General features: G+C 39.0%; 3 protein-coding genes across 3 annotated transcripts; 1 reads left to right on the top strand and 2 right to left on the bottom strand.

The window, feature by feature from the left end:
* Positions 1-134: 134 nt before the first annotated feature.
* On the bottom strand, positions 135-5,325 carry LOC120016036 (importin subunit beta-1-like). Its single transcript, XM_038868606.1, has 3 exons — positions 5,139-5,325; positions 1,129-3,563; positions 135-1,017 (listed from the first exon to the last, which is right to left on the bottom strand). Exons 2-3 carry the CDS (start codon positions 3,555-3,557, stop codon positions 819-821), a joined length of 2,628 nt encoding a protein of 875 aa, XP_038724534.1. The 5' UTR covers positions 3,558-3,563; positions 5,139-5,325; the 3' UTR covers positions 135-818.
* A 2,058-nt stretch (positions 5,326-7,383) lies between these two features.
* On the top strand, positions 7,384-11,607 carry LOC120016933 (luminal-binding protein 5). The gene is made up of 8 exons (XM_038869932.1): positions 7,384-7,636; positions 8,717-8,984; positions 9,067-9,281; positions 9,392-9,634; positions 9,873-10,352; positions 10,452-10,606; positions 10,717-10,799; positions 10,894-11,607. Exons 1-8 carry the CDS (start codon positions 7,579-7,581, stop codon positions 11,387-11,389), a joined length of 1,998 nt encoding a protein of 665 aa, XP_038725860.1. The 5' UTR covers positions 7,384-7,578; the 3' UTR covers positions 11,390-11,607.
* Positions 11,608-12,312: 705 nt separating this feature from the next.
* On the bottom strand, positions 12,313-18,725 carry LOC120015991 (glutamine-dependent NAD(+) synthetase). The gene is made up of 13 exons (XM_038868531.1): positions 18,402-18,725; positions 17,579-17,884; positions 17,088-17,311; positions 16,774-16,877; positions 16,007-16,141; positions 15,446-15,614; positions 15,142-15,277; positions 14,541-14,679; positions 14,067-14,243; positions 13,437-13,604; positions 13,039-13,134; positions 12,830-12,958; positions 12,313-12,728 (listed from the first exon to the last, which is right to left on the bottom strand). The coding sequence occupies exons 1-13, from the start codon at positions 18,593-18,595 to the stop codon at positions 12,513-12,515; spliced, it is 2,193 nt and encodes a 730-aa protein (XP_038724459.1). The 5' UTR covers positions 18,596-18,725; the 3' UTR covers positions 12,313-12,512.
* Between the last annotated feature and the right edge of the window lie 268 nt (positions 18,726-18,993).

The raw sequence follows: 18,993 nt of genomic DNA, 5'->3' as shown, positions 1-18,993 counted from the left end.
TATGGATGTCAAAGCTGTTTCAAAAAAAAAAAGAAACATGGATGTCAAAGGGTTTCAGGTATTTTGGGTCAGATTTATTTATGATCCATCCATTTAGTTGTGATTTTAGAAACCAATTTAAAGAGGCACAGTAGTATCTAACAATCACTTGAACAGCTATGGTAATTATAATAATCATGAATAATGACAAATGCATGATATGGATGCCTTGATTTATGAGCATCATCCCACACAATGAGAAAGTGTACAGGTAGAGAAGAGTACACCCAAAAAATAGGAAAAAGAAGATCATACCCCCCTGTAACAACTGAACTGACACATAAAAATGCAGACTATTGACACCGGATTCTGGTGTGGGGAAAAAGAAGACGAAAAGACTGACCAAAGAAATAACGAAAAAAAAAATGAGGTTCTACCATTCCTTAACAAAATCCTCGGCACCATCTACTCCAAAAGCTTATTTCCCCAACTCGCTGGAGACGGCATTGTCAGGGGGTGATGGGTCTCCTATCTCAATCCTCCCACAACCATTAAACTCGTGTCCTCTTCTTCTTTATGAAAACGTTCATCTATTTCTGCCGAGTAGGCAGAAATGCAAGGGTCACCACCGCCGACTTTCTCCATGGCAACAAATAAAATAAAATAATTTAGGGAAAACCCACTCTCCTCCGCTGCCAACAAGATACAGACAGCCAAATTGACCCCCAAAAACGCGTGCCCAAAATTGGTGATGACCAGACTCATGGTATGCAATCCCAGACCCGACTCGACCCACCCAAATGCATGCAAGAACTAGAATGTACGGTGTAGCAATGGACTCAGAAAGAAATTGCTCGGCTGATTGCCAACTTGGCCCATTCAGCTGATTCCTTAATCATATGATCATATGATGTCAAACATTCATTTAGAAAGTCTTTGCTTGACACGGACTGCTGAATCAAGGGACCTGCATTAGTACCCAGCGTATCAGCTAGATCTCCAAGTACTCCAATTGCTGTCTTTGTCACCGCATCATCCCTGAAAGAGAACACAAAAGTCAGAAACTGAAAGCAAAAAAATTTCAAAAACAGGACGAAAAGCCAAGTTACAAGAGCAAACTGGAAGATGAAGAATCCGGGGAAAACATACGTGTCCTTCTCCAGGTACAAGCTGTCTAAGAATTGGAGAACATGAGGAGCATATGGCATCAACAACTGTGTCTTTGGAGAGCCTTTAAATCCTTGAAAGATCCCAGAGTATGCCTCCAAGATTCCATTTCTTAATGAATTGGTGTATTCTGTCATATCATCATCAGCACCTGATGCCTGAGCTGATAAGTCAGCTGCACTCTGCAGCATGGGCATAGAATACATCAAGTACTTCTCAAAGTGTTCCCCAATGGCCAAAGCAATGTCTCCAAAGCAAGAAAATATTGGAGGCTTGACAGAACGGTGCAACTGGTTACTTGCCAAATCCTTTAGGAGTTGAGTCATTATCCCATCGCAATAAGGTAATATTTTATCCTCCAGAGCTCTGCATATGTCCCCCACCACCCCAACTGTGATGGCACAAACCTGATAATCCTCAAAATTCTGAAGACCTACTTCCAAATACTTGTAGAACTCTGGCATGTACTTCCCAAAATCTGGGCCTGTTGCGTAGGCAAGAGCTCCAATGGCAAGCATGGCCTCCTCATGTGCTGTGGCACTTCGAGAAGCAAATACTCTCAATAAAAGGCCCATCAATTGGTCTGTGTTCTGCACACTCTGGGCAAAGAAATATTTTGTTGCCTCCAATGACCCCAGCTTCTGTATGATGACCTGCAAGCAACCACATAGAAGACCTTGCAATTCATTCTGTCTCTCCCTCTCATCTGCTGAGAGTTTCTGACCCTCCAGAGTTTGATGAAGCTCCATCATAATCATAGGCATCAATTGCATCACTAATGAAGCTGTCTCGTCAGTTGAACATCTAACAACTTCATTTAAAGTCTCATATGCTGCAGTTCGGAGGCGTGACTCTCCAGCATCTTCCCGGTGAGTTACTTGAAGAAGAGACCGAATACCATCCTGGAAATATGGAGTCAGGGGTGAAGATGCATTTCCCATGTCCTCGTAACCTTGAGCCAGAAAATAGAGAGCTCCACATGCTTTTTCTGCAACATTAGGAACATCTTTCATGCTCTGTATCAAAACAGTGATGATCTGTTGGCAATTTTCCGAGGTAACAATGGGAGTATCCAGAGCTGACCCATGCAGAAATTCAAACATTCTACCCAGAGTCCATGCAGTAGTGTCCTTCACATGGTTACTTGGATCTTCCATCAAGGCAGTGAGCATGAAGTTAAGAGCAACATTAACAAGTGGTAACAGCTTGTCAGGGGATGGGCCCTCCAAAATAGAACCAAAAGCATAAGTTGCAGCCTCCCTCTGCCTCCAATCCGGCTTTGTAATATTCTCTTCAATAAAAGGCATAACAAGTGGCACAACATCATCTCCCACAGTTCGTGCAACCAGCCCCAAGCATGTTCCTCCAGCCATAGCAATATTCCAAGCTCCCTCATCCTGATCCTGATCCTCCTCCTGCTTTAGTAATGTCTCCAATAACAAAGGGACAAGAGCAGGCAGAGCCTGCTTGATGAAATAGAAGCAAGGAATTTCAGAATCAGCACTAAATTCCCCTCCATACTCTTCCATAATATCAATCTCCTCATCACATATTGAACTCCAAAATTCAATGGCTTGAAGAGCAACTGCTTCCTCATCTTCTTTCACAGCTTTTGCAGTTATGTTGAAAATATCAGAAATGTAAGATGTCAATTTATCATAGTAAGTCGAAGAGATGGCAACCAAACACTCAAAAGCTGCCTGTCTAATCTTAACTTCTGGAGAAAGAGTAGCCTCACAGGTAACCCTCATGATGAAATCCCTTTCCATATCATTGGAGAAATTTGCTTGAGCAAAACCCAGAGCATTATACAATGCCCTTGTGGCAGCAAGCCTCACATCATTGTTACTCTCAGAAGAGTTCATGCCTTGTACTACAGCTGTGAGTATCTTATTTACATGATCCTGATCTACCACGTCTGGGGAGACTTCCTCACAGATATATCCAAGCGTTTCAAGTGTAGCCTGCTTAGTGTGAACTGGAACCTGATGAATATTTGACAATAGAGTTCCTACCAATTCAGGCCACTGTTTGTGTGGCAACTCAATACCTGCTAGTTTTGCAATAACTTGGGATGCAGTTGAACGAGCATCATGAGCAGGAGAAGAGAGAGTCTTCAATAAGCATGCTTTAATCTGGGCCCTCACAGATGGGTCTAAGGCCAACCATCTTTGTACAAGCTCAAACTTCCGGTGTTGTTCTTTGGCATCCAATGCATTCTTGAGGACCAAGCCTGCCAATTTACGACTCTCAACAGGCTTCTCATCATTGGCCAATTCTCCCGCAAGAGAAAACAAGAAACTTGGAAGATTTTGCTCCTGAAACTGTTTCAGATTTTCTTCTGCGTGCTTGCGCACAGTGCTATCTATTGCCTGCGCACCTAGAAGAATTTGAGTGACTTCCATCGCCATTAGAATCTGACATAAACATATCAAATATGTTAGTGGGAACAAGGAAACATACTGCAAGAGAAACAATCACTCCCAAAGTCAACTAAACAAAATAAACTGCAAACCCGCATCTTTAAAACCATAAGATTGACATGATCGCATCACAAAATAACCAAAACACTTATAGCCTCCTGCAAATGACCCTTCTTTTTTTAAATCCCACACAATCAGGGAATTAGTCTATTCCAACACACGTAATAAGAAATATGTAAAATAAAATTTTAGCCCCCTAATAAAGGGAAACAAAGACCATCTTTTGCACAAGCAACGGCTATGGTAATATGCAATTATCAGAAATAAACCTTCAGAAACACCAAATCCCGGCCCAAAGAAAAAGCAACCATAGGTAGAATCTTAGAAGCACAAATATTAACTCAATAAGAAAATCAACAAATCATGAAACAAAATATCAATTCCAAAAATTGAATTTCTCTTAATGAAATCCCTTGCAGATACTTCAAACATCAAAATTTCACTCATCCACCAATATTAGAGACAACCTTTCGACTCTATCAAAAAAATCATAAATTCAAAGCAAATAGCGCTCAAACCTGCACTAGATTCTTTTCCCAATCATATATAGCCTATTATTCTGCACTGCCTCCAACTAAACTCAACTCTACAGATGTAAATATACAGATAAACACGAACACTTCTATACTAATAAGCATGCACCATCATCATCATTCGACCCTTTATCCCTAACGTAGGGTCAGCTTCATGTCCTTTTTAGGTCATTCATTTCTATCGAATTCATGTCCTTTCTTACTACTACAAGCCATTCCTTTTTAGGTCTTGCTCTTCACTTCCTACTCTCGATTGTCCTCACCACCGTACTGCTATCTCTACATTGAACATGCTCGTATCATCTTAAATGATTTCCTCTCAACTTATCGTCAATTGGTGCTACTCCTACCTTAAATCTAATAATCTCATTTTTTATCACATCTTTACTGGTATAACCACACAAACATTCGCATTTTTTATGCATTTTTTGATGTGTTCACTCTTAAATAGCCCAACACTCATAACCATGCATCATTGGCCGGTCGTATAAACCTTAGAATAATCGTTCAGTTGCATAAAATTCGGATGCACTTTTCTACTTCATCCACCCATTTTTAATTCTATTAACTACATCTTATCTAATGTGTAGTCATCTTAGAAAATTGAGCCAATATATTTAAAAACCTCACTTTTTGTTACTTCCCTCCCATCTAATTCGATCCTTTATTGTTCCCTGTTTGCTATTACTAAATTTACGTTTTCTAATAAACGTGCATGCATTTGTAAAATAAACAAAATTGTATCCAAATTGATATATCTAATCATTCAGAATACCTTTTTTTTCTCTGTTTACGATTCCCCCGCAACCAAATCTAAAGCAACCAGTCAACCCTTAGATCAAAATCAAACAATTAAAGAAAATTTTCAACTCCAAATCAACCGAGATCCAAAAATTACAAATAGAAAATCCAGATCAAGCCTTCGAAACTTCTTTCAGGGCAGTAACTGCCCTAATACTAAAATAACGAGACTTACAGCGATTCTTTAAGTTGACTCGGATAAACAGCGAGTGAGCGATGGACTTCCGATTCGGAGAAATAGCAGCGGCGAGCTCAGAAAAACCTAAACAGAGTGAGAGAAAGCAGAGAGGGAAAGAGAACGGGAATCGCTACTGGGAATAGCGAGAAAAAAAAAAGTACTACCATCCAAGCTTTTTGTGTTTTAGTTTTCACAGGTTTGTGCAACGCAAGCTTTTATCGCGTGCAAACATGGGCTGTGACGTATCTTTTTCTTGAATGCGAATAATTGATTGGCTGTGTTTTGACACGCGCTTTTGGCGAACGTGGTGTTTGACTGACCGAAAATAAAATATTATCACCGTTATCATTCCAGTTGTTCACTGATTTTCTATTTTGGGTTCTAATTCGTAATTACACCATTTTTATTTTTTTATGATTTTTATTCTATTTTTTTATATGTGTTTTGTCCTTTGGGGAGGGGGAATGAATAATATTGTTGGAGCATTTATAATAAAAGTTTTAATGCTTTAATTTATAATTTTTTATGTAGAGCGAAAGAAATTATGTAAGTGGTATGAATTTTTGTTATTAAAAAATATACGCTTCATTCATCATGTAGTGAGGCAAGTTTTTAAACCATAACAATTTTTGGTGTAATCTCAATTGTAGAATACTAGACTCTCTATATGGATATATTATAGGGCCCAAATTTGATATTAAACTCGAATCCAGCCCAACGAACTCGCGACTCGTACAATTACCAGTTTAGGATCTCACGGGCCAAGGGGATGAACGAGCCCAATTAGGGTACGATAGCTCGAGAGACACTTGGACCAACAGAGAAGGATCCAAGATGCCATCAGGGCCAAGTATTAACAAGCTCATTGGGCTCATCAGGTCCAAATGCTTGGCTCAGTGCTAAGCTTACCTCGAACAGAATCTGCACTCACCATCTGAAAGACCGAGTCTCCAGCAGAATCTCACTTCAACGGGCCTCTACGGTTGATTGACCCCAATTTAAAGAATACCTTCCTGAATCTCGGGAGCTACCCAGTAGGTCCTTAAATCCCACTATGTATAGACCTTGAAGCTGCTTTGTAAATCATCTAATATGGAGTATCATTATTGATTATTCTACTAAGCTCGCTTGCTTCGTATTTATAGGCTTGTCTCATACTGCCACCAGTCATCATGGAGGCACTCTTTAGAGGACTCCATATCGCTCTTATTACGACAATCAATTCTCCCATTTTTCTTTCTCTCTTTTGTTAAAGTAAAAGATGGGACTTGGTCAGTAAAAGATGGTTTTTTGGTTGGCACCAAGCCGATGTCAAGAACACTCACGATTGCCATTCTCCCTATTCTCTGCAAGTTCCTAGCGACCCCATTGACATATCGTCAACTTTAGATTCGCCAGTTTACAAATATATTCAACTCTCATACCTTATAGTGCTGACTCGGAGTCTTGTGTAAGTTTACTTTAACAAGTAGACTTACATAGAGTTGATAAAATCATACGATATATAGCAAACGAAAATACATGCACCCATTCGAAGATTCAAAAAAGTGACTTCAATTCCTAGCAAACTAACTACTTATCCAATGACAAAACTTGTGGGAATTCTATTAGATTAACCAAAAGTACTAGCGAGTCTAAAAGATGTGTTTGTCAGACCCGAGTGATATGTCGGATATTACACAGGGTTATGCGTTTATTCAGTGTACACTAAAAAAATAATGATTGTGAGGTTCCCATATTACAAAGGATAAAAATGTCTAGTCATTTGTCTAATATTTTTTTTAAAATTTTGGTATTTATAATATCAATCAAAATCATAGACTCTTTAAGAAAAACACTTTATATTTAGGCACTCAATAGTTTACACTTTTAAATAAGATAACTGGGCCTTTAATTTTACTACGAGTAACTTAAAGCTCCGAAAGAACTCAAGGTCGAGCCCAATACTTTAAAAGATGCGAGTCCAGTAAAATAAAATATATCCTTGGCCCATTTTACTGGGCCTAAACTGAATAGAGCCCACAAAGCCGAATGTAGCCACGATCGTTCGCTAATGAGACCACGTTCAAATCCGCAAATATTTCGATGATCAAACGGCCAAGATGGTCCCAACAGAAGATCCAATTTCATTGGCTAGCGCTATCCATCCTCGATATTCTATTGGTCCACGTGATCATTTATGACATGTTCTCCCGTGTCTTTGTAAACTTGAACAACCGTCAAAGGTGCATTAGTTAACGGTGTCGGTGAGAAGAGGCTCTTTATTTAAGCCTTGTTCGTCACACGCCCAGAAATCAAAGAACAAAGGCCGTTTCTCCGTCGTTCGACACTTCTCATTTGAACATCTAAATCTACAGGGAGCTCTCACGTTCAGATTATCTCAGAGAACGAAAAAGTGCTTTTCTGTGTGCTTGTGTGACTGAAAGGTAGTGCCACGATGGCTGGCTCTGCGAGAGCTGCTGGTGCTCTGGTTGTATTAGCAATCGTCACCTTCGGTAAGCGTTCGTTCTACTTTACCGGAAGTTCAGATCTGATTGTTGTTTCGAGTTTATTGTGGGAGTTAATGTGGTAGATCTGGATTTGTTCACTACCGTGTTTTTTTAGATTGATTTAAGCTAGGCAGTGTCAGCTGATGGATTTATGAATTTGTCACTAGATTGGATGACAAATTCCGTGTTTGTATGGATTTGGTTATGTTTTTGGCTGTTAAACGATAATCTTTCACTCTTGCAAGTTTGATCTTTGGTACGTTTTGAAGAAGTGAATGATTCGGATGATCTATCTTGTTCTGCATTGAAAAATCGTTTACATTTGTTTCCAGTGTTAATGAGATTGGCATATTCGGTGCCGATTAGAGAAAAGAACCAAATCTCTTTTGTCCACGATAAAATCATGGAATGCTTTTATACTAATGAGCCTGATCAGTTGTTTGCTTATTTTATTAGTGAATTTTGAATATATTGATTTGGTAGTATGGAAACTTTTGACTAATTGGAAAGTCTTAACAAGACTAAGTTGTGTAACTGTTTAACTTTTATGCATGGTAGTGATTAGAGATTGAATATCATAGCCCTGGAACGCCTCCGATCCTTGGTAGCTTCGTGTAGCTAAGCTACACAATTATCGAGATGGTGTTAGGAAGGTCCAATAACGAATAAGTTGATGGTGTATGTAAAATACATATGAAGGCAATGATCACTGATGTCTCGTTTGTTTGTTCGTCTCACTATGAGCATCTATAAGATTATGTGAAGGTGAATGTGTACGTAGTTTAGTTATTACGCTACCAAGTATGTTAATGTGGAATGAGGATTCTCTGCATATCTCTTATCTTAATGTCTCATGCAAGTTCGTTTTGCCTGAAATCATGGGACCAAAGTTGTTGTTCGATCGGCTTACTTTATCTGTTAATTTTTAATTTTGATGCAGTGTTTTATATTTTATCAACTTGCTTTATACTTCACCTCCTAGTTTATAAAACTTTGTTTCTCATTGATTCTGTCACCACCTTATAGACATCCAACTTTTGGAATGTGTTTAAATTCACTATTAACATAACTGAAGTTGCATAACAGGATGTCTATTCGCAATTTCTATTGCGAAAGAGGAGGCTACCAAGTTGGGAACTGTCATTGGGATAGACCTTGGAACAACGTACTCTTGTGTCGGTGTTTACAAGAATGGCCATGTTGAAATAATAGCCAATGACCAAGGAAACCGGATCACCCCATCTTGGGTAGCTTTCACAGAGAGTGAGAGACTAATCGGTGAGGCTGCAAAGAACCAGGCAGCTGTGAATGCCGAAAGGACTGTCTTTGATGTTAAGAGGCTTATCGGGCGAAAGTAATAAGTTCATGCCAATTCGTTTTCAATATTTGCATGAGATGGTTAAGAATACTGCCTAATAAAGTTTATCATCTGACAGGTTCCAGGACAAGGAGGTCCAAAAGGACATGAAGCTTGTTCCGTATAAGATTGTGAACAAGGATGGAAAACCTTATATCCAAGTGAACATTAAGGATGGAGAGACCAAGGTCTTCAGCCCTGAGGAAGTCAGTGCCATGATTTTGATCAAGATGAAGGAAACTGCTGAAGCATTCCTTGGGAAGAAAATCAAGGACGCCGTAGTTACAGTTCCTGGTGAGGAAAACTTTATTTATGTTGTTCCTACCTTGTCATCGAATAATATGGATGTATTGAGGATTTTTTTTATTACTAATTTCCTCTCCCATTTGGTATTTGATGTGCAGCATACTTCAATGATGCCCAGAGGCAAGCCACCAAGGATGCTGGTGTAATTGCAGGGCTCAATGTTGCTAGAATTATCAACGAACCAACTGCTGCAGCTATTGCCTATGGGTTGGACAAGAAAGGCGGTGAGAAGAACATTCTGGTCTTTGACCTTGGTGGTGGAACATTTGATGTCAGTATCTTGACGATTGACAATGGTGTTTTTGAGGTTCTTTCTACCAATGGAGACACCCACTTGGGAGGTATGAAAATCTCTCATTTTTTGACCCATTCATTTTTTAGATAATTTTTATGTCTTGGGGTCTCTTTGAATTGTAGAATGGAAGGAAAATTTAGTGAAGTCTAACAAATTTGAAAGTAATTGTTATACTTCTGATTTTCTCAGAAGCAGATAATATATTGAAAATTTATTTGCATATTAAGTTTTCATTACTGGTAGATGTGGGAAATGTGTGCTTATGGTGGTTATTATTTGTGTAGGTGAGGATTTTGACCAGAGGATCATGGAATACTTCATCAAATTGATCAAGAAAAAGCACAGTAAGGACATCAGCAAGGACAACAGGGCCCTTGGTAAGCTAAGGAGAGAAGCTGAGCGTGCAAAGAGAGCTCTGAGTAGTCAGCACCAGGTTCGCGTGGAGATTGAATCGCTCTTTGATGGTGTCGATTTCTCTGAGCCACTGACCAGAGCTCGCTTTGAAGAGTTGAACAATGATTTGTTCAGAAAGACCATGGGACCTGTGAAGAAGGCAATGGAAGATGCTGGATTGGAGAAAAACCAGATTGATGAGATCGTCCTTGTCGGTGGCAGCACCAGAATTCCTAAGGTTCAGCAGTTATTGAGGGACTACTTTGATGGAAAGGAGCCTAACAAGGGTGTTAACCCTGATGAGGCAGTTGCTTATGGAGCTGCGGTACAAGGAGGCATCTTGAGTGGAGAGGGTGGGGATGAAACCAAAGGTATAACTTTTCACATTATCTTGATTTGCCAGTCATGCTTCTTTTTTTTTTTCCCCCCTCTAGCAAAACCTAATACGTCTATTGGTGTAATGGGTGAAGATATCCTTCTCCTGGATGTGGCTCCACTTACCCTTGGTATCGAAACTGTTGGTGGAGTGATGACCAAGTTGATTCCAAGGAACACAGTCATCCCAACCAAGAAATCACAAGTATTCACCACATACCAGGATCAGCAGACCATTGTATCCATTCAGGTATTATTCTTTATCCTTGTTATTTGCCTTTCAGCATGTGCTATTTCTTGACAAAGAAACATTTGGAATTAAGAGGCAGATGTTCATAAGCTCCTTTCTCTTGATGCTAGGTCTTCGAAGGTGAAAGGAGTCTCACAAAGGACTGCAGATTGCTTGGGAAATTTGATCTCAGTGGAGTTCCTCCAGCTCCAAGGTTTGCATATTGCCATTATTAAATTACTCGAGGATTTGTCTTCCCTTAATAATATGGAATGAGTCTGATCATATTTAATACTTACATCGAACAGGGGCACCCCCCAAATTGAGGTCACTTTTGAAGTTGATGCAAATGGTATCCTTAACGTCAAGGCCGAAGACAAGGGCACTGGTAAATCAGAGAAGATCACCATCACAAATGACAAGGGTCGTCTGAGCCAGGAAGAAATTGAACGCATGGTTCGTGAAGCAGAAGAGTTTGCAGAGGAGGACAAGAAGGTTAAAGAAAAGATTGATGCTCGTAACGCATTGGAGACATATGTCTACAACATGAAAAACCAGATCAATGACAAGGACAAGCTTGCAGACAAGCTGGAGTCTGATGAGAAGGAGAAAATTGAAACCGCTACCAAGGAGGCCCTCGAATGGCTTGATGACAACCAGAGCGCTGAGAAAGAGGACTATGACGAGAAGCTCAAAGAGGTGGAGGCTGTTTGCAACCCCATCATCACTGCTGTGTATCAAAGGTCTGGTGGAGCCCCAGGTGGTGAAGCAACTGAGGACGATGATTCACATGATGAACTTTAAATCTTTTTCATTGACCTCTGAGAGTGAGCAGGAAGGAGAGGGAGGATATAGGCTAGGGTTACTTGAGGATACTGTAATTTTTCAAAATGCTTGATGGGAAATTAACCTTCCCGTCCTTGGCATGTCTTTTTTGAGTAAGATACATTTTATAGATCTTTCTGTGTTTTGTACTTTTTTGGTTCGTTATATTGATCAACTCATTTACATGTTCTTTTATGCACTGATATGGTCCGATTCCGAACTATGAGGAATAACTATAGATGTTGTTTGGTAGATTGGATTGACCATTTCTCGGAGGCATTCGACTTTCAACTAAAGAGCAATCTTGGTCATGATCTACCACACTCGCTTCAACCTTGGGTTCACAATCGAGACTTTCTACTACGTCCTTTCCGAGTTGATCACAAGACTATTCCAAGGATGCCTTTCTATTTTCCGTTTATTTTCACACGTTCCTGCCAAATTTTCTTCGGTTAGTGGGCGAACCTACAGGTCCTTATCATCGTTGAGAACCTTCCTCTTCCTCTTGATCTGAGGTGCGAAGAGAAACATCTCTTTTTTATGACTTCCACTTATCGATCCCGTCCCGGAAAAGTGACCGACCAGGGCCCTATTGATGAATGAAAGAAAGGCTTTATGAGCTGGATATTTAGTTCCTCGCTTCCTTTTGCGGTTTTGCCTGTAGTTCTTCTTTTCAATCAGACCAAAGTTGAACTATTTGATAAATCACTAATATGAGTATATGACCATCCTTAGTACTAGTCCCTTGAAGTGAAGAGATCATGGATCAAACTTGGGTCTGAATAGGCCCATGAAAAGTTAAGAATTGAAGTTGAACTGGCGAGATTAGATGTATTGGGCCATATTGTACAAGTTTTAGATGTCTTGGGCCCATGAGAAGTTAAATTTATGTCCTTCAAGTATGATTTTTGTGACAACATGTGACATGAACCATTAATTATTGAATTGTACTCGCATTACAGTGAAAAATGGAAAATATTGAAAGAGCATTAAGTGGGGATGAATTGGCTGTACTGCAGTACCCCATCAAATAGAAAAAGAATATCACAAGTGACCAGCTTTATTTGCACTGGACAAACTAATTTGCAAGCCTATAATTAAATCAAATGCCAGCACTTGGATCGCCTGAGTGAGCTGCAACGATTCCCATCCCATCTCCATAGTCTGCGGCTTTTTTCTGTTCACTTAATTCTCCCAAGGCGATTTTATCCCCATTCAAGTCATGAACAAGTTGATCAATCTTACTGAACTGATACGGCCACCTTGCATTATACAAGAACTGACGAAGATCAAACCTGTTATCCTCAGGTGAATAACTCTGCATAGAATTGGTAAGTCATAAGTTTCCCAAGAAATATGTCTAAAGATAACGACACACTAAAATCGCTGTTTTAAAATTGTCTGACAAGTTCGACATACCTCGGCATGATAAGAAGGTGTTAATACAGTCATCTTGTGGCGGTTAATAGAGTAATACTTAAAGAAATGTTTCACTTTTTCTGCAACTTCTGACGGAGTTAAATTCGAACCCCATTTAAAGCAGAGGTTCTGCATAGAACAAAAAAATCCACACTGATGACATTCCGACTACAATAAGTCAATTGCACAGAGTGACTTGAAAAGCAAACCTTGAACATCGATACTGGCCCACAACGGAATATTTTCCGCAGCCTTCCGTAGACTGAAAGTTCCTCATATGTCATTCCCATGTCAACTTCATCCAACTGTATCATATACGGGGGAAATAAAGGTATAAATAGTCAGTCCCCGACATGCAACTGAAGAGGAGGAGGAGGAAATTCATCAAGAGACAAAACCATGAGATCGACAAAGGAAAATCAGAAACACAAGATGGAGGCAATATAGGAGCTAGACCAAAGGTTGTGCAAGTAGCAAGAGTAACTTCCTAGGAGCTAGTATGATTCAAACAGTACGTTTGCAACTTGCAAGATAGAGATGGACAGGAATAACTTCAACGGAAATAAAAAAAGCTATGGCAAGGAAAAAGAACGGCTACTTGTTATACCTGGCTATAGTTGGAACGTATAGGTTCCAATTCTGCAGTAGGAGGAGCTGCCTCTATTTCTGCCAAGGATAAGTAGCCAAGATGGCTAGCAGCCCACTTGAGAAATGCCCGAAGATCTTGCTTACTGATACTTCCTATTGGATTTATATCTGCCGAGCTGCAATCATACTGCAAAGGAAATTAAGGTGAAAATCCAAAGAAAATCGTTTGCAAAAGATGAACTATTTCCCAGCAGTGTCATACGAATAATCCTCAAAATCAATTCTGCTTATGTGGCAAAAAGAAATGGAATTTGAGAAAAGTTGCATAGTAGATTTTTATAACACTATCAGAAGATGTATCAAGGCTGAATGGCTCATATGATAAAAAAGATTTTCTATTGCAGAAGAGTTTCCTTTGCCTCAGAACTGAAAATCTAACCAGTAATGGTAACATAATTGAGAAAATATCTTTCTACAGGTCCTAGTGTTAGCTTCAAGTTTGGAATCCTAAAAGTTCTCCCCAAAAGAGAAAAGAAACGAAGGTATGATCTGTCACCATGTTCAAAAGTCAAGGATGATTTTCCTTTTAAAAAAGGAGAAAGGTATGTATAAAGTCATAGTACATAGTGTAATGTGGTGAGTATTGTACCTTTGTTAAGTAACCACGCAATCCTTCATCAACATTAGAGCTACCTAAAACAAGATAAAACCCAGCTTTGTTATGAACCCAAGGCAAGAGTGAAGCTAACATAAATGCCAACACCATTCTGATTCTAGCTTGAATGTTCTGCAACCCTAGGTTCTCAGCATTAGACCCTCCATCTACCTGTGAAAAGACAGATAAAAGAGACAATTTGAAGCAATTGTATGCTATAAATTGAGCATAACTGAGGTTAATCTCGCTTGTTAAATAAACTAGACAATTGAAATGCTTTGAATGAGATAACTGCTAATAATAGGTTGCTTTCCCGAACTTTCAAACATGACTTAAATACTGTGAATTGTACAGCACAACTTGAATATTCAGAGGATGAAAGAACAGCATCTGACTTGGTTTCAATGAGATCTAGGGTGCAATTCTTCCTCCTACCTTTATAAAAGAGAATAAAGATATTCCTATTACCTTATAGCGTGGTCGCTTTCCAGTAAGTGTTTGAAACAAGGATAGCAATGCAGAAACAACACCATCTATGGAAACATCAAGATGCCAGGCACCAATCTCATCAGCCAATGCCTTAGCCCGCATCTTAGTAGCTTCTGAACTGAAAAAAGAGATCCCTGTTAATCACATAAAACCAAAAGCATGTCTGAAGTATAATTTGACCATAAACAGTGGTTTATGGGGTGTTAAACCACTATATCTCATAGTGTCTTAAAGCAGTATATCTCATATTCTGTGGGGGAAAAAGGTTCAGGATGCCTCTCCCTGGTAATTAATTAATTTTTTCCCAGGATTTCTGCATCCACATTGCACGTTTTCTCACTTCACATTACTTGGATCATATTTTTCTTTGAATGGACGGCTTATCTTTTAAGCAACTTCTTGATAGATGTAAGGTCATGACTCATGGGTCAAAGCTAACAGTTGGGAAGAAAAAAAACTAAGATGAGAACTCATACAGGATTAAGAAACTCGAAAGGCTTCTTCAAGACAAATGTCAATTATTAACGCCATGAAATTAAAGATTAAAGAGTTTGGCCTTGGTTCAGTATCCAATATGTACCTGTTTTCAGATCCCATGTAAACTGTATAAAAAACGCGTTTTGCAAATTCTTTACTATCTGTAGGAAACTCCCCATTAGCATAATTTCCAATTCTTATTGCATCAGCTTTGACTTGTTCATCTCCATTTGCAATCTCTGCATCCAATAAGCACGATTCACCAATAAGTAATAATGATGTTATGACTTATGAAGCAAAAAACCGAAAGATATATATATTTTTAAAGACAGAGTTAGAAGCTGGTACTTGTTATGACCCATGGATAAAATGCATTATCCAACAACAAAACTATGTGTTAAGCTTACCTTTTACAACAAGTTGGCACATGCACCCAACTATAGCAGCCACAGAAGAGCTATCTGCTCCACCAGAAAGGGGAAGCAAAAATCCGGAAGCTCCACTTCTTCTTAAATAGTCCCACAACCAGCAACCAGGCCCAAAGGCAATTTCCTCCTCAGGAGAGTGATACTTGATCTACAAAAAAATATAATGCGAATAGAACACAATGAGAAGCCAAGTCACCATCTCTTAAAGTGGGCAAAAAGCAGAAAGCCAAAAGTGCAGGCCATGTTAGAAACAGTAGACTGAAAGTGTCCAGGAATCACAACCGAGTAAGCAAGATATATTGCATAGTACACAGAGTGCTTTTATATAGGGGAATACAGAAAAAGTCAAATCTAGAGATGAAGCAACTTAGAAATTAAGGAAACACCATAAGAACCTCTATCAACATAAACTAGGAAACTATATCATAATAATGTATTCTAACAGCCACAAAAGAAGTGTTTTCACCAAAAGAATGCAAATAAGCAATTCTCTAATAATCTTGAATTAACAAGTAGCTTGAGCCTTGATGAAGAGCTAACCTTAAGTGGGCTAGAAAGGAACATCTGCAGGTTGAAAGATTGGCAAAGAGTATATGGTACGGCCACTGATGGCACTATGGTTTTGCAACTTGCTTGTTCTTGAAAACTACTTATAGATCCTCTCAGGCTAGCAACCTGTCATTCAGCCAAAAGTAAAGTGGAGCCAAATTACTTATAAAAAAAGTACAATCAGTAGGTAGAGTTAAAATGCCACTAAACAGGAATAGGATATATAGAAATAATTCCTAGTTAGCAACCTGTCACTCAGCCAAAAAGTAAAGTGGTGCCAAATTATAATTAAAAAAACCTCCACCAACGAGATTATTTTGAAAATATGCTAGTGTATCATAAAATTATCAAGTATAAACTAACGTTAGCATTGAAGGTATCACCAAACACCCGAAAACTTATTTGACAACTTATAAACTAGCTTATTGTTCTCAAATATAAGCACCACCAAACAGACCTAAAATCTATAATCAAGTAGGTGGAGTTAAAATACTACAAATCAATTCCTGAACATATAGAAATAATTTCTAATTCTTGTATGGTTTTGAACAGCATCAATGCAAATTATCAGGTAGTGTTCCGAAAAATCTCAGTGGAATTTCCAGTTGGTTTGAGATGATTAATATCTCTATATTCGTGAAGTTATATTCTTCTGCAGGATAGAAAATTGTTCTTATAAAGGCGATTTAATACAGTTTCGGCTCCCAAGAATCCCCAAGAACACAGAGGCCCACAACATGGAATAAAATATCACATACCGCATCCAGATCTACTTGGGCAACCACAACCTCAACATCCGTCAAGGAAAATTGTGAACCTTGAGCCACGACATCTCCATTTACAACAACGCAGGAACAGCCATCTGCAGAAAATAATCTGAGCACAATGTATAAAACACGAGTGACTGAATGAAATTAGCAAGTAAAAAGCATAGTAATTAGAAAGCATAGATGCTACAACAAGCTTGTGCTATCACCAGGGCAATGAACGGAGTGCTGGGACTGAATTAGTATAGAGAGTTGCAAAATTAATATCAATATCATGTACGGTGAAGCACAAGCATATTTTGTACCATAATAAAGCCGGCCTCCATCACATCCTTGGTGATTACTGTACATGTAAACCCCTCCACGAGTATGGGTAGCACCTATAAATGCACGAAGACGAAGATCTAGCTTTCTTAGCTGGTGGTGACTTCCACTAGCATTCATAAACACTTCAACCCCATTCAGTGCAAGCTCCGTGTGAGGAGGAATAGGAGTGAAAAGTTCTTCGCAAACTTCAGCAGCAACAGCCCTGGTGAGAAACACAGCATTCACATTTAGCAATTCACCATAGTCAATAGAAGTAAGCTACCCACAATCCTATTGTCGGTATCACTATAGTTGCAATATAATTCTGGCACAAGTGAGTTCACGCGTTCATTAGGATATGCTAGAAACGCACAAACCATCTGTGTTTTTTGTATTGACTTCTTCCCAATGTCTAGGTAACCCAAAGTTGTGAACAATGACATAAAGAAGTTGATTAGCAACAGGAAATAAATAGTAGCGTTTTTCTTACGTGTCCAAAAATTGAATGTATCCATAACCAAAAGGCACTGATTTCTGTGACAAAGCCACAGAGATTTCAATCGGGAGCTGAAAGTCCATAAGCAGATCTTTTTGCTTCCAAGCAGTAAACCAACGGAGCTCCCTGTAATTTCCATCATTGGCAAGCCACATTTTTGGACGTATCATGATAATTTTTCCATTCAAACATAGTACTTGACAATTGTAACGCTCTGATCCTTTGATAATAGGCATCCCTATGCTACACAGTATGCCATCAGTCCAACCTCCAAGAAGAATGTCTTTCAAGCATTCCCATCTGTGATCAAATTATCAGAGAAAGAAAGTAAAATAAATGTAAAAGAAAGAAGCAGCAGTTTTCTCATAACAGCCCCGATGAAAGCAACCCACCAATAAACAATGGTTCTCATTTAAGTCACACAGTTGTAGCCTCTCCTAAAGTCATTTATAGCATGCTTATCATTTTTTTCCCTGATAAAACTAAGGAAAGAAACAACATAAAATTCACTGAATTGTAGTAATTCCGATTCTTCCTTCTAAATACTATCAACTAGATATCAAGCTAAGCTACCAATCAACTATCTAAGTAAATTCATTGGAAAACCTTTGCAACAAAAACAAGGCAGATAGATTTATAAAACAAACAGGTTCCTCCAATTTAAACAGGAAAAATAAAAAAGAGACAAAGACTGAAGACACAACTATCAAGTTACTTCATTTTCACCTAAATTGCAGCTAATTTGAAAATTATAGAGCAACCCCAATAAAAGACAGAGAACAGATAGCCTTGAAACCGCGAGAAAGTAAGGACTCACGCATGAGAAACAGTATCGAGCTCCAAGAAATGGTCTTCACACCCATAACCGGTGATCTCGAGCTCAGGTCCGAGCCTGATAACTGCACCAGCCGCTTTGGCACTTGCTATTGACTCCTTTATATTCTTCACGTTGCAGTCGAAGTCCATTGCCCATTGATTCAGGTTACACGTCGCAACCTTCAACAGCCTCATCTTCCCACCAAATCTCCCCGGTAAAACAGTCGAGAAAAAAGCCCAAGAATCACTAAAACCCAAAAAAAAAAAAAAAAAAAAATTCGCTTCACGAAACGAATTGATGAATTGTATTGTTGGTTGAGAATGAATGGTATCTCAGTTTTCTGCTCTCCGTTTTTTATACACATTGGAGAGGCAGAGAGCGTGGATGTGAGTTTTAAACGGGTCGGTCTCTTCTCTTGGTCTAGGGTCTAGTCTCTGCTAACTCCTTTGACGGGTTAAGTGATCTGGACGTATGACACGTGTACGGACTGGATCCCTTTTTGTTTTTGTTTTTGTTTTTGTTTTTGTTTTTGAGTATGTTTGAATGAAATCAATGTTGAAATTGGAAGTAATTTGTCAAGAATGCCTTACTT

This window comes from Tripterygium wilfordii, chromosome 15 (genome assembly GCF_013401445.1).
Source record: "Tripterygium wilfordii isolate XIE 37 chromosome 15, ASM1340144v1, whole genome shotgun sequence".
In the NCBI taxonomy this organism is placed as follows: domain Eukaryota; kingdom Viridiplantae; phylum Streptophyta; class Magnoliopsida; order Celastrales; family Celastraceae; genus Tripterygium; species Tripterygium wilfordii.
This window is presented reverse-complemented; position numbering and strand designations above follow the sequence as displayed.

What these genes read in the sequence shown, in the direction of transcription:
- LOC120016036 (XM_038868606.1), bottom strand. Translation starts at nt 3,557, where the DNA reads ATGGCGATGGAAGTCACTCAAATTCTTCTAGGTGCGCAGGCAATAGAT. An exon ending in TTGTACCTGGAGAAGGACAC is followed by an intron (nt 1,018 to 1,128) that starts GTATGTTTTCCC and finishes GTTCTCTTTCAG; the next exon opens with GGATGATGCGGTGACAAAGA.
- LOC120016933 (XM_038869932.1), top strand. Translation starts at nt 7,579, where the DNA reads ATGGCTGGCTCTGCGAGAGCTGCTGGTGCTCTGGTTGTATTAGCAATC. An exon ending in AAGAGGCTTATCGGGCGAAA is followed by an intron (nt 8,985 to 9,066) that starts GTAATAAGTTCA and finishes ATCATCTGACAG; the next exon opens with GTTCCAGGACAAGGAGGTCC. An exon ending in TGGAGACACCCACTTGGGAG is followed by an intron (nt 9,635 to 9,872) that starts GTATGAAAATCT and finishes TTATTTGTGTAG; the next exon opens with GTGAGGATTTTGACCAGAGG.
- LOC120015991 (XM_038868531.1), bottom strand. Translation starts at nt 18,595, where the DNA reads ATGAGGCTGTTGAAGGTTGCGACGTGTAACCTGAATCAATGGGCAATG. An exon ending in CTCGATACTGTTTCTCATGC is followed by an intron (nt 17,885 to 18,401) that starts GTGAGTCCTTAC and finishes ATTTGATCACAG; the next exon opens with ATGGGAATGCTTGAAAGACA. An exon ending in CACCTTCTTATCATGCCGAG is followed by an intron (nt 12,729 to 12,829) that starts GTATGTCGAACT and finishes AATTCTATGCAG; the next exon opens with AGTTATTCACCTGAGGATAA.